At 34.7% G+C, this 15,377-nt stretch overlaps 2 protein-coding genes across 9 annotated transcripts in view; both read right to left on the bottom strand.

Moving 5' to 3' along the window:
• Window positions 1-1,396: 1,396 nt before the first annotated feature.
• Window positions 1,397-7,925, bottom strand: LOC132716450 (uncharacterized). The gene is made up of 3 exons (XM_060699728.1): window positions 7,560-7,925; window positions 3,682-3,831; window positions 1,397-2,467 (listed from the first exon to the last, which is right to left on the bottom strand). The coding sequence occupies exons 1-3, from the start codon at window positions 7,795-7,797 to the stop codon at window positions 2,316-2,318; spliced, it is 540 nt and encodes a 179-aa protein (XP_060555711.1). The 5' UTR covers window positions 7,798-7,925; the 3' UTR covers window positions 1,397-2,315.
• Window positions 7,926-12,264: 4,339 nt separating this feature from the next.
• Window positions 12,265-15,377, bottom strand: part of LOC132716451 (uncharacterized) — a 59,262-nt gene continuing 56,149 nt past the window's right edge. For all 8 annotated transcript variants that reach the window (XM_060699735.1, XM_060699737.1, XM_060699732.1 and 5 more), the window contains one exon: window positions 12,265-14,916. In XM_060699735.1, the coding sequence (XP_060555718.1) occupies window positions 14,777-14,916 (140 nt within the window). In that variant the 3' untranslated portion in view covers window positions 12,265-14,776. The remainder of the gene's footprint in view (window positions 14,917-15,377) is intronic.

Genomic DNA, 15,377 nt, shown 5'->3' on the forward strand with positions numbered 1-15,377 from the left:
CAATGTAACTTGTCGTACTGTCGTACGTCCGTGGCCGAGTAGTTAAGGTCGTCGACTTCAAACCACTTGCCCCTCACGGCTGTGGGTTCGAATCCCGACGGGGACTTTGGATTCTTTAATGTGAGGGAACTATCCAGCTAGCTTACGGAACGTCGGTGGTTCTACTCAGGTGTCCGTTCGTGCCTGAAATAATTCACGGAAGGACACCTGAGGTCTTCCTCCACCAGTAAAGTCAGAACGTCGCCATGTGAACTATACTGTGTCTGTGTGACGTAAAACCCAATCAAACTAACAAACAAACAAACATTATTTTTTTCTATTAACCGTTAATTAGAAATTCCCAAAAGTGAATTTTTGCGAATTGGAGATTTTCGCTATTTAAATAAAAGTTCGCGTTCTACTGTATCTAAGAACCATTCGCGATTATAAAGCCTCGTGAGTTAGTCCAAAATGTTGGTTTCGCAAAAATATCTGATTTAATAGAACTGCTTTGTGATGTACCAGTGAATAAGTTCAGTTCGATTGAGAAGAATGCTTTAGGCTTATGGAAACACTTTCGGGTCCAATTTCTTAAAGCAATGCGCGTAAAGACTTTTTGTCAAGAACCCTGACTGGGTTCGAACTCATGCGGCCAAAAATCTTAAGTTCCTCGACCACGCCAGTTAATGACATCCGACAACCATCATCCCTGGAGATACCTAAATGGATTATAAATGCCGTACGTTTCAATAAATTTAAGGAAGGAAGTTTTTGATTGACCGGAAGTGACCTTGACACGGTATCATAAATACAGAAAACACAGAAAAATGGCTGATTGCCGGTATACGGTATACCTTTTAAGAATTTTATGGAAGAATGTGAGACAAATGTACTTCGGGTGTCCTTTCTATTGTGTGTCGAACACATCTGTCTCATTTCCAATTTGTCGCAAATATAAATGTTTACGAGCACATCGGTGACCCCTCGTAAGACAAAAATGTGCTCCTACACTACTGGACCGATGCAGTTGTTTTGCTTCGGTACAATAACAGTTACGTGGGCTATGCACAATTTGCGGGACTTGCATTTTTTACTGCACCCGATGATTTGATATTCCAGAAGTATCCGATATAATTCGGGTACCTTCGTGTCGCCGGCGGGGTTATATATAACTTGCAGAATTAAAATTGCAGAATTGCATAAAATGTAATCGTATGTGAAGACAACTCTTATTTTAAAGAATAGAATGGGCAGTAAACGTTGTCTCCCTTGCCCGACTAACGTACCAGCAACTCGCATGCAAATAAAATAGTGTTTTATTTGAAAAGAAAAACTATATATATACGGTCGCCCACTAATAAAAGAGTAAAAGCAAAAGTAAAAAAAAAATATTCCACTGAGGTTTAAAAGCCTAAAAACATAAATGAACTTTAAACAGAAATATATGCAAAGATAGTTTAGAAATAAACTTTGAAATAAATTGGAAATCTTATTTTTATGCTTTTCTTAGCCCGATTTGAGTGAAAAGTGTGTAAACGCTTTTCATTTCGAGTCATTTTTTTACAATTTGAATAATTATTCTGGAAAAACGAAGTGCGCGAATGATCTGAAATTTTGCACAAAGATTAGTGATCTAAACCTACAGCAAATGGTACGTTTATCTGGAAAAAATATTTTCAGTCCTATCATGTCAAAAAACCTCAGTGGAGTCCCTTTCATAATTGCTCCTCGACCTCTACATTAGTGTCTTCCATTGCTCAATTATAGGTTAATCTTCGAAGCAGCAAGCCTCCAGATTCATGCTAATTTCATTAAAAAAATTGAAAATGTACATATGTATTAAAAAGTAAAATATTATGAACTGAACGAAACTCATACATTGCTAATGACATTTACAATCCACGTAAATCACCAGAAAAGAGGACAAAATATGCAAAAATATCTCTAACTGCGTTAGTCATGCAGTGGAATATGGTGATAAATACTGCAAAATCAATCATTTATAGCAAAAAACATGCAGATAATTATTTGATTCTTGAATATTTTTATTTGGCTCATCTAAAGGCATGCATCACTTGACGAAATTGTCATATAAAAAAAGACACTTTTCTGATAAATAAATTATATGAATTGTTCTTGTCATGGTTAACATAGTAATAAGTTTTAGTGATAAACAAGCATATTTTTAAAATGACAATTTAATTAGTTAGTTATAGAAGAAACATGCATTTAATGTTGATAACAAAGCGACTGATAGATCCTCAAACACTTGACACAGAAAAGAAACAAAAAATCAGGCATTTTCGGGACCGCCTGTTTTTTGCAAGGGTGGCCCTCTATTTGTGTCCAACCGGTTTGAGCATGTCGACAACAAGAAGAATCCCGGATATTCCAAATATGATGCCTGCTATACAGCACAGGGCGAACGACCAAGACAAGTTATCCATCTTCGAGCCATAGATAATGATACCAAGAATGATACAGCCGGCTGTAATAAAAAAAAAAGAAACAGGTTGAACACCGCTATATTACAATGTCGCCGTAACACATATGACTTAAACGCCTGATAGCCATTTTGTTTATTCACTGCTGAATTCGACATGTCAATTGCTTATTGACAAATAAATGCTAAATAAAGTGCTAAATATTTCGTGAAATTCACAATCCCAATTGTAAAATTTCTAAGCAACATAGGACAAATTTGCCCCAATTTATATTTTTAAGATGTATGACAATTTACTAATTGTCATTGATTATGGAATGTGATCAGATGACTGACTGATAGAGGATTAAAATAAAATATACTCGAATTAGTTATGACGTACATATAGATCTATATATAATATTTAAACTAGGTAAAAAGTGAGGTAATGAATACAGTTTTCATATAACGTTGTTATATAGTGTAATGTTAATATAGTTAAATATAATGTTATAATAATATTGTTATATATAGTGTCATGTAATATACAAATGTATTTAAATGCAGCTTCACATAATACAGTTATATAGTGTAATATTTACATAGTTATATATATAATGTCATATAATATACAAGGATTGCCGGAGGCGTGAATCGACCACGCAGGATAGCTAGAGGCGAGAACCGACCCATCAAGGCAAGTATCGCTAGAGGCGAGAACCGACCTAGCAACGCCAGGATCGCTAGAGGCGTGAACCGGCCCAACAACGCCAGAATCGTTAGAGTCGTGAACCGACCCAGCAACCCAAGTATAGCTAGAGGCGTGAACCGACCCAGCAAGATCGCTAATGGCGTGAACCAACCCAGCAAAATCTACATAAGCCGATAACACGCAATACATAAACACGGCTAAATTTATCTGTTTTTCTAATTTAATTCAACAAAGTCAGAATTACAATACATGGATTTCAAACAACTTCAATATTTGATAGCCAGATCATTTTCTTCAAGTTATGATCGGGCTTTTTTGTTTACAGAGATTACTCACAGACGTATCTATATACTTTGCTTCTGACTTCATACAAGTCTACACCACATTTCAAGTTAACATTTTATAATTCAATTTATTTCTTTTCGTACTCATTAATTTCAAAACAAAAGTATACTGCAGTAAAGTGTTGTATATCATCGTCGGATACCCACGGCCTTATCGCATAACATGTTCATCAACCGTGGGTATCCGACGGTATACGAATGAAAGCGTAAGATTAAAACGCTACCTGCAGCAAAGCATGCCACCATAGCAAGGATGAACACAGTCTTGTTGTCGGAAGTCTTGGGCACAAAGACGTACAAAATAAACAAAACAAGCGCTGCTAAGGCCGCAATTAATCCGAATATCACAAACGTTTTAGTAGCATCAAACCAGCCTGTAAAGTATGGAAAATGTTTTTACATGTATATTTATTTACAATGTCGCCTTTAAAGAATCAGTATTTTATATAAAGTAACGTGAACAATTTGTGCCTCTTGGCTTTTGTTACATATTAATACATTGGAATGATAACGATCAATCCCCATGTCTCCTGACTAATGTGAAGGCTAGAATTTCCGCCTAAAAAGAAAATAGAAGCACATGGCTATACGCAGCTTAAGTACGTTAGTAATAGTTACAAGTACTAGCCTTTTTAACCAGATTCCAAAGGATCACGTGTTTACAGTGTTTTTTTTTCTCGACAAGCCTTTCTGGGTACAACTGGTTCCATTTTCTGTACGAATGTTTGCTAACACTGGGATTGTTAAAAAATAATTGTACCTGTCTCAGAATTAAATCGTATACATATACATGCACAGTGCGTTAACTGTAGTGCAGGTATTAGATACCCGCACTCCAGAGCATGCACATTGATTGGCTCATTTTTTCTGGGGTTAACGTTGTGTTACATGTGCTTGAAACAAACTTTTTTTATGTTCTTTATGGGCTATATACTATAATAAGATATCTTAATATACATTTATAGACCGATTATGTAAAATATTTGATAATGTGACTAGCGCCTTGATATAAGCTTTGGTTCAGGTCAGGCAATTCTGACTGATGTCTATGGCATGTCAAAGGTTTTCGCTAGATGGGTCCCCCAGACAGTTGACTGACGGCCAGAAACGGACCAGGCTTGAAGGGTTAAACAAGTTGGAGCACAGGTGGGCATAGTGCATTGATATAGAGGGCGATTGTATTGAAAAGTAAGACCATTAATTAAGTTATCTGACTACCGAAAGAACATCGGGCCATTATTGTCTTGTTATATATCTTTACAATTAACAATTAATAAACAATATCAAATTGTTGAAACAAGTGATATCCAACCAAATTTAAAGATATGCTATGCTCAAATTTAACATAAGAAAATATTGATAAATGCTAAATAGTCTCTTTCTAAACATAAAATAAACATGTTTTAACTTCATACATAGTAGATCTGTGTTCTGTTTAAAATTCCCATTGGAGCCTCTGTGAAAAAAACTACACTGATATATACGAGGTGCGAAAAAAAACTCAACCGCTATATAGCAGTCGATTTTTTTTTCTATATGAATCAATGAAAAAACTGTACTGCTATGTATAGGTTATAGGCTAAATACAGAGTTTTAAGAAGAACAAAATTAGTTTCTTAAAAATCTGTATATAACCTATAACCGACTTACAGTTAGCCCCGCCCATTCAAATTCAGTGCATTATGTAATTGGCGGAGTCCATTAAATTAGCTCATTTAACGCATACATTTAATACATACAGTTGAGTTACAGCACTGTATGGTAAATATTTCGGCATTTAAACAAAATAGAGCGATTTCATTGGCACACAAACTTTGGGGAAGTATGCAAGAGGGTATGTTGTAGTGATCTAAAAATGACACCACTCTGCCACATAACTACACATAATATTTAAGTTGCGCATAACATTTGACCATTTTAATGCCAGAAGTTTTATCATAAAAGCAAGGAAATTACTGTATACTTTTATGGAAAAAGTTGAATAAAGTTAAGATAAAATAAAAATTGTGTTGCAACCTCAATTGTACATGCATGTAGGTATTTGTAAAGCAGTTATATAATTGCTATGTCGCTATGGAAAGTGTATCAACTGTTAAATAAAATAGGAACAACGACTATTTTTTCTGAGTTGATTTTAAATTTTATTTTTAACATAATATTTATTCAAATATGATATGGCTGCATGTGCAATATTGATAATGTAACTCTCTTTTTTGCTGCAGGTGATTATAATAATACATGTACTTTGACAATGTTAATGTCAGAAACACTGCCATTTATTGTGAAAGATTTGTGATGGGCATATCAAAAAATCGGGTGATATCAATCAGTTTTTGTATAATTTTTTTTTAAGTTCTTGATTTATACATGTTTCTGTGGATTCATTGTGTATGTATATTAAAAGATGACAGGTTATGTTTTTAATCCTTCTGGCCAAATTTCCTGTCATTTCTCCATAAAAGAACGTTAAAATCCCAAAGTGTTAAACAAAACACCTTTTCCATCATAGCCATAAAATAGCTATTTTAAGCACGTGTTTAAAGCTTAAAAATACGAAAAGCGTTACAAAATAATGAACACGCATGTGCATTATGTAAAAAGGCGGAGTCCATTAAATCGGCTAATTTAACGTATAAATTTAATACATACAGTTGAGTTACAGCCCTGTCGGCAAAATTTAAACAAAATAGAGCGATTTCATTGTCAGACAAACTTTAATAATTGGCGAACTGTAGGTAATATCAATACAGTTTTCAAATGCTCATTGAAGTGTATTGTGTATAATGGGTTAGTAAGTTCAAAACCATGCGTGTGGCGCCGTTATATGTCGCAACGCCGCTAAATGTCGCCCTTGACGCTAAATGTACCACCATTGCCGCTACATGTCGCAACCTCCGCTAAATGTCGCAAAAATCGTCTACCGTTAATGCACCGTCTACCGTTAATGCACCTGTCATTATTTTGCCCGCCCGGGGGGCGGCGGGCTGACCCAGGGGAATTTGACATCTTAAAATGTTTGAAGTCTAAATCCCCACCCTAAGGACAACCATTTTTGTCTAAATCCCCACCCTTGAGCCTGCTTGGTGCATCAAATGCCTATTTGAAAGACCCTGGCGACACCGAAATAGATTTTTAAAAAAACAAACCTACAAATTTACATTTACTTTTGCATTTAGACTTAATTAATGTACGATTATTAATATATTATGAATTATTATGAATTATAATTATTAATTGTTGTTTTTGGGTCTTGTGCTCATGAAACATATTGAATGTGCGTAATTAAGTATCTAAGTATTTTGCGGGATTCGAACCAACAACGGTGAGGGGCAAGTAGATGGACACAAGTAAGCAAAGCAATATACTTAACAGAGATGATTATCATAAGCACATTACATGTAGCGTACTTGCATACTATAACTAAATCAATCGTTTTGACAGTTTAATTTCACCCAAAAAGAACATTTAAAAAGCATACATTTATTTCGTCTTTAGTCAGCAGATTCGGACATTCCTTTCGGTCCCAAAGTTACTAAATATATACAACCATTTACTCTATGATTATTGCAATATAATACCACTAGCAAGCTTAATTTTATCATGAATATACATCTTGCGACATTTAACGTTACAGTTGCGACATTTAACGGTAAAGGAAAATTGTGCGACATTTAACGATACAGTTGCGACATTCAACGGTAGTCAATTTTGCGACATTTAGCGGCGGTTGCGACATTTAGCGGCAATGGTACGACATTCAGCGGCAAATGCGACATTAAGCGGCGTTGCGACATATAACGGCGCCACAATGCGATAATGACTTATTATTGCAATCTCAACTTTTCTGCCCTTCCGTCAGTCTTCGAATAAGACCTCGAACACAACAGTTTGAATACTGTTGAGCTGTAATATTAAGTAGTTATCGCATGGTTCTGAACTTTTCCTTTGTTCTTACTTACCCATTATACTCTTTCAGTACACTTTCAATGAGCGTTTGAAATCTGTATCGAGTACAGTTTTTTCATTGATTCATATAGGAAAAAACTCAACATTTTCAAATTTTAAAAAATACAAGGATAAAGAATAATAATCAGTCACATACCCGGTCCTACGGCTTTATAACACTGTTCAATATACGTTGACCTCCGAGAGTAATAGCTGTAACCCTCGTGACAAGACCTCCATAAGCCACTATTCACCGACACATGACGCCGGTGAACATCGTACCCAGAATAAGACATCCAATAGGGCGTGGCAAACCCAATTACAGCCAGCAAAAATCCTATCATCGCCAACACTAGCGCAATTTTTATAAGGGTAGATGCTGCAGCGAATGCCATTTTGAAGTAAACGCTTGTTTTCTATTCCAAAATTTGTATTTATTTTTTCAGTTCAAACGAGACTGTGGTGTAAGAATAAAGTAGTAAGGCGATAACAATGTGTTTCAAGCAGTTGTGCAAAAAGTTGCTGTGTTCATGTATATTGTGTAATTCGTGTGTCGTAATTTTAAAGGGACTTCACTGAGGTTTTTTTTGACATGACAGAACTGGAAATATTCTTGAGATTTGTTATACAGTTTGAAGGTATACGCAAATGTGCAAACATTTGTTCATTTTTTTTAAAATTAATTAATTAATATATTTATCTATTATCATTGTCATCATCATCATCATCATCATCATCATCATCATCATCATCATCATCATCATCATCATCATCATCATCATTATTATTAGAAGATAATTTTTGTTTGTTTTGTACAGAACTATTTTTTAAGCTCACTCGATGAAATAAAATTTCTTCTGACACAACAAAGAAACGCATTGTCTTTCTATTATTTGCTTAAAAACAGGAGTAAAATAAGCCTGGCCGAGACTCAAACCTGGGACCCTCGGAATACCGTACTGCAGCTCTACTGACTGAGCGTTCCGGCCGCCTACAAACTACCTCCCCTGATTAGAGAACAGTTTAATACCGTGACATAATCATTTTCGGAATAATTTAGGATTCAAACATACCACAACTTTGGGTCACCTGAAGAGTTTTTAAACATTATTACTACTATGTTTACAGCCCTAATTGTTCTGGAATTTAAACATATTATCAGGGGATAATTGGGAAATATGTCATCTGTCATCGTGGGAGGTCTATACAAACAGTATTAAGAGATAGAACATGTCATAGCATCCTGTAAATCTTGTCTTAAGTTGTATGAATTCAAGAATGTAAATATAGTATTAAATTGTATGAATTTGTATGAATTCAAGAAATAGTAGCCTTCACACATTAATATTTGCTTAGTTTTAATTGGTGTTGTACTGCAAAATCCTACCGTCTGCTGAGGCCTTTACAAACGCTGGGTTATTAACTTATCTTTCGGGCAGATGACTTGTCATTGCTTCTACACAGTTTTTACAGTTAGGATACTTACATATGACCAAATGTCACTAAGAGCAGTTCTGCATGATGAAGGAAGAGTAATTATCAAACTGTTGAGAAGAAATCATAAAAGTACAGACGAATAAGTAGAAACGAATTTGGTGAACAGTAGATTAAAAGAATTGAATTAAGTGAGTTTTGAAATATCATGTCGTGCTAAACTATGTTTAAGGGTATTGGTTGTATGTCAGAGTTCGTCACTTTAAATCTCCAAAATAACACAACGTACAAGTGTATCATAAGGTTCGCTCAAGTCTCAGTTTCCGAATCCAAATATTTCACTTAGGAGGTAGCATGAGCTGAATACAGACTACTGAATGTTTAAACACATTCTTTGCACTTAAAATTATAAAATGATACGAATATTTCTCCAGATAAAGAAAAACTAAACAAGAGGGCCATAATTGCCCTGAGTGACTCACCAGAAACAACTGATTTTTAGTTTTGGAAATTATCTATTTTCAATATTTTCTAATATTAAATTTGAGCATAGAATATGTTTAAACAATAATTTGAAGAAATGCCATGACCTGGGGCATTTAAGCTTTAATGTCGGCAATCAAATTAATATGAGCAAACTTGATAAAAGAAGAATGCTACAGACAAAGTTTGGTGATCATCCATCATTAGTTCTGTAGAAATAGACAATTAAAGGTATTTCTATTTTTAGCTTTAGCGGCCCCTTAAAGGGGCCAATCAAATTAGTATGAGCAAACTTGATAAAAGACTACCCAAGAATGCTACAGACAAAGTTTGGTGATCATCCATCAATTAGTTCTGTAGAAATAGACATTTAAAGGTTTTTCTATTTTTAGATTTAGCGGCCCCTAAAAGGGGCCAATCAAATTAATATGAGCAAAGTTGATTAAACACTACCCAAGAATGCTACAGACAATGTTTGGTGATCATCCATTAATTAGTTCTGTAGAAAATGTCTAAATGTTTTTATCTATTTTTAGCTCTAGAGACCCCTAAAAGGGGCCATGTTAAATTAATATGAGAAACTTGATAAAAGACTATCCAAGAATGCTACAGACAAAGTTTGGTGATTATCCATTCATAAGTTCTGTAAAAATAGACGTTTAAAGGTATTTCTATTTTTAGATTTAGCGGCCCCTAAAAGGGGCCAATCAAATTCATATGAGCAAACTTGATAAAAGACTACCCAAGAATGCTACAGAAAAAGTTTGGTGATCATCCATCAATTAGTTCTGTAGAAGAAGATGTTTAAAGGTTTTTCTATTTTTAGCCCTAGATACTCCTACAAGGAGCCAATCAAATTAATATGAGCAAACTTGTTAAGAGACTACCAAAGAATGCTACAGACAAAGTTTGGTGATCATCCATCAATTAGTTCTGTAGAAATCGACATTTAAAGGTATTTCTATTTTTAGATTTAGCGGCCCCTAAAAGGGTCCAATCAAATTAATATGAGCAAAGTTGATAAAACACTACCCAAGAATGCTACAGACAATGTTTGGTGATCATCCATTGATAAGTTCTGTAGAAGAAGATGTCTAAATGTTTTTTTCTTCTAGAGACCCATAAAAGGGGCCATATCAAATTAATATGATCCATTCATAAGTTCTGTAAAAATAGACGTTTAAAGGTATTTCTACTTTTAGATTTAGCGGCCCCTAAAAGGGGCCAATCAAATTGATATGAGCAAACTTGATAAAAGACTACCCAAGAATGCTTTAGAAAAAGTTTGGTGATCATCCATCAATTAGTTCTGTAGAAGAAGATGTTTAAAGGTTTTTCTATTTTTAGCCCTAGAGACTCCTACAAGGAGCCAATCAAATTAATATGAGCAAAGTTGATAAAACACTACCTAAGAATGCTACAGACAATGTTTGGTGATCATCCATTGATCAGTTCTGTAGAAGAATATGTCTAAATGTTTTTTTTCTTCTTGAGACCCATAAAAGGGGACATATCAAAATAATATGATCCATTCATAAGTTCTGTAAAAATAGACGTTTAAAGGTATTTCTACTTTTAGATTTAGCGGCCCCTAAAAGGGGCCAATCAAATTGATATGAGCAAACTTGATAAAAGACTTCCCAAGAATGCTACTGAAAATGTTTGGTGATCATCCATCAATTAGTTCTGTAGAAGAAGATGTTTAAAGGTTTTTCTATTTTTAGCCCTAGAGACTCCTACAAGGAGCCAATCAAATTAATATGAGCAAACTTGTTAAGAGACTACCTAAGAATGCTACAGACAAAGTTTGGTGATCATCCATTGATTAGTTCTGTAGAAATAGACGATTAAAGGTATTTTTATTTTTAGCTTCGAAGATTAAAGAGACGTCTAAATGTATAGTAGATGTTTAAAGGTGTTTCTATTTTTAGCTCTGTTGACCCCTAAAAGGGGCCAATTGAAATGACATGAGCAAATTCATGTGTGATTATCACAAGGATGCAACAGACCAAATTTGAAGTAAATTTGCCCGGCAGTTTCAGAGAAGACGATTGTTGACGCATGACGACAGACGCCGGAGCATCCCCCATTGATACTAATAGCTCACCCTGGTGAGCTAAAAAAATCAATTACTAAGACCCAAGAAAATGTTAACTAAACTTTAGTGTTTGTAGTAATTTTGGATATCGCCATTTTAATGCTGAACGACACATCGATGATAGTTTTTGCATAGCAGGCTCTGATCGTTTTTTATCACAAGGGATGAAAAACTTTTTAAAATTATTTTTGCCTGTGTGTATTATGATTTTTTTTGCCTGAAAAATGTATTAGGAGAAAAAAATCCCTAGTAAAATCAAAATGTACCGGTGGCAAACAAACCATTTTTAAAGGTGGCCTAATGATACATTTAAGGAATATTTATGTCCGTCATATACTATCGTAGTAATATGGTGCTGATTTGTGGGACATTTAGGAATTTAGTTTCATATTTAACATGTATATTGATAGTTTTTGCCCCGAAAAGATAAGAGTAGAAACTGGTGTTTTCGATTATTCAAATAGTCGTTTTGGGGAACAATATGGAAACTAGAGGTTTTTTTCTCCAATGAAACCTTTTTAAAAATTATTTGAACATATTTTCCGAGACCAGCACATTTAAGATATGTTTGTGGTGGTTTTGCTTTGGCGCAAATATACTAGTGGATATGTTAAACTCGGCCATTTACTCGGAATTTACCGTCCGACTTTCCAGCAGAACAGGGCCTGTAACCCGATAATCCGGAAGTCAAAGCCCCCCCCCCCCCCCACTCCCGACTGTTTACACGATACACGTGCGGAGGTAGCCGAAGGCACACTTTATCGTATGCATAGACAACTCGTACTTTTAAAACTAGAATGATCAATCATAGTTGTCTCCCTTGCTGGATCAAAACATACCAACAACATTTGTATATAACATTTTATTTGAAAAGAAAAACTTATACACAATCAACCACAAATAAAAGAGTACAAGCAGAAGTAAAAAATAATATTTGATTTCATTAATAATTGCACCTTAGCGTATTTTTTCACCTTGGCAAATCATAGGCCAGTTAAATTTGTATGTTGTATTTGCACAAATGCTTGAAATATAAAGGCACCTGATAAAATTTTCCTTAAAGATCTTTTTTGAAGTTCTTAATATGTGAAAAAAATTATCTTTGTTTTCTTACTTGAATATTAATGATATGATGACTGGAATTTCATTTTTGACTTTCATAACCAGTTGTAACAGCAATTTAATTATGGAGGTAGAGATGGTCCAAGCTTTACTACAAACAAGAATTATACAAAAAGCAAGGCTTGAAACTGACTATATAAGTACTTTGAAACAGACTAGCGTCTTTAACTTTCAACTCTAGTCTAAACGCTGGAGACAGACTTTGGTCAAAATTAGCAAACGTGTCTACACTAAACTCTTGAAAAAAAACTTCGGTCAATGTTAGCAAACGTTTCTAGCATAGCTTTCAGTAAAAGTTAGTAAGCCTATCTAGGCTAAACGCTGGAACCAGACTTCGGTCTATGTTAGCAAACGTGCCTATCCTTATATACTTCAGTCTCAGCTACTGACGTGTCTGAACTAAACGCTGGAATCAACCTTTGGTCCGTTTTAACAAACGTGTCTTTTAGAGCTGTCAGTCAAAATCAGTGTGTCTAAACGCTTAACAGAACCTTGGGTCAAGATCTGCAAACATGTGTGGCCTAAAACCTTTAAACAGACTTCAGTCAATTTTAGTAAACTTGTCGGCCTAAACTCTTGAAATAAACTTCAGTCATGGTATGCTTACGTATCTGGATTTGCCTGACCTGGACTCTAGAAGCGTGCATGACCTGGACTCTAGAAGCGTGCCTGACCTTAACGCTTGAAACAGACTCCGTTTGTAGCAATTTAATGCACTCGGTAAGACGTGACAAAGGTCTACTACAAATAGAAATTTAAGTTAAAAATGGAATAAATTCATGTTGTTTTCCATCCCGTTCGAGTTACCATACAAAGTACCTTGAGAGTTATCATGTACAAAAAGACTCTGAGCTATTGAAAGGCACTAACACTAACAAGGCAAATAATACGGACAGTATTTTGCATTTTGCAAGTTTCATTAGATAATTGAGTTATTCAAAAAATAGTGTAAATTGTTAGGCAAGACACTTTGGCAGATAACAGAAATTAAGTTCAAAAATAACACAAGAAAGTTTGCAACAGTTAACAACACTCTGGTATAAAAGTTTCCAATTAAACATAATCTGATTTTAAAATAAAAACTTGAAGGAATACTTCAAAGCCTCTTTCACAACACAATTATTAGAAAAATGAAACAAAAGTAAGTTACAGGGTTATCATCTCATGTATACAAGTATTATAATATTAAATGCATCTTAATGTTTTATACATAGTTATCTTTCCTGAAACAAATACGGAGTGGTCACGTGATTCAATGATGTCACGTAATTCAATTACCAAAATGTGTCATACGTTACATAGTAACTTTTGCCCCCGCTCCCCACTGCAATTTTTTCCGCCACACATCCACATTTAACACTCGGTCATCACACTAAGCCAAAACAACCATTCATTATCTTACCCATTATTTTCTAATTTGTGATCTTAAATCTTATTTCTGACAGGAATTTCTGATAACTGGACTTACTCGAACCGACGTCATCAGGCATGACTAGTCTTAAGGTAAAATACAGTAAAATAAGTCTCAACTCGGCGCGAGGACCGAGAATCCAAAATGTTGACCCGCTTCGGATGTCTTAAGTTCTTGTATCGCATTTCTATTCATGCTCCGATTCCACATAAATTTGTAAATTGTGGATTCTAATGTTTGATATTATATGTCTTGCTGAAAATTTGAAATTCAAACATGCTGAAAACAAGTTATATAAATAACTATCACGAGTTGTATTACAATATTTTACAGTTAGCTTCCGATGCGTCACTTCCGGTACGTTTCTTTGAAATTTAGAAGAAGACAAATTCAACCGGTATTGGTCCAATCAAACACTCCGCACTAGTCAGGACAGCAACTTTGTAGACAAAACATTAAAGATCTAAAAGGGTACATTAAATATAGTTCTAATACGTAAAAACACTTAACAATAAAATGAAGTTAAGCAAATATGATACGAGTGTATAAAAATAAGCTTCTATGTAATAAAACAGTTAATATATATTTATAAAAGTCTAAGATGTAGTCAATTGCTAAACAGGTTAAGACAACATTCAAATTGCTTTTTTTCAACTTAAGATAGAGTAAAAATAAACATTACAAGTTCAAACTGATTTTTCCCGTTTGTTGTTACACTTCTCAAACAGTTTTCTTTTTTACAGGCACTCGATTAGCGTGCATAACAATATACCTAAATATAGTGTTCCACAAGGTAACGGTATCTCGTGACTTAACTATCACGTGACTAACGTTTGAGCATGTCGACAACAAGAAGAATCCCGGATATTCCAAATATGATGCCTGCTATACAGCACAGGGCGAACGACCAAGACAAGTTATCCATCTTCGAGCCATAGATAATGATACCAAGTATGATACAGCCGGCTGTAATAAAAAAAAGAAACAGGTTGAACGCCACTATATTACAATGTCGCCATAACACATATATAACGTATTATTTAAATAAGCGGAGGATGTTTCCTATTCATAGACTAAAGATTCTTTTGTGAGATGTAAGAACATGTATATCTTTCTTTTTTTTCTGGAATGTGCCGCCACAGTTGAGTAAGCTACCACGAAAGCACACGAACTTTGACGTCTTTGACGTCATTTAGTTATACCTTACGTAAAAATACGACATATGAGCAGGAAATAGTATTCTGCCCAGCATGAGCTTTATCCAATTTAAATTTATGAAGAAATAAACTATTAAAAGTAATTATTCTCTTCCGAATTGAGACATAAAAATTATGCTCGCTATTCCTGATGCCATATATCTCGTGTTTTGGCCGCATTGATCCTATAAAAAGTTTGCATCCACGTTAACATTTTTCATTCAAAATTAA

Source organism: Ruditapes philippinarum, unplaced genomic scaffold, assembly GCF_026571515.1.
Source record: "Ruditapes philippinarum isolate M1 unplaced genomic scaffold, ASM2657151v2 ctg937_1_1_1_1, whole genome shotgun sequence".
Classification (NCBI taxonomy): Eukaryota; Metazoa; Mollusca; class Bivalvia; order Venerida; family Veneridae; genus Ruditapes; species Ruditapes philippinarum.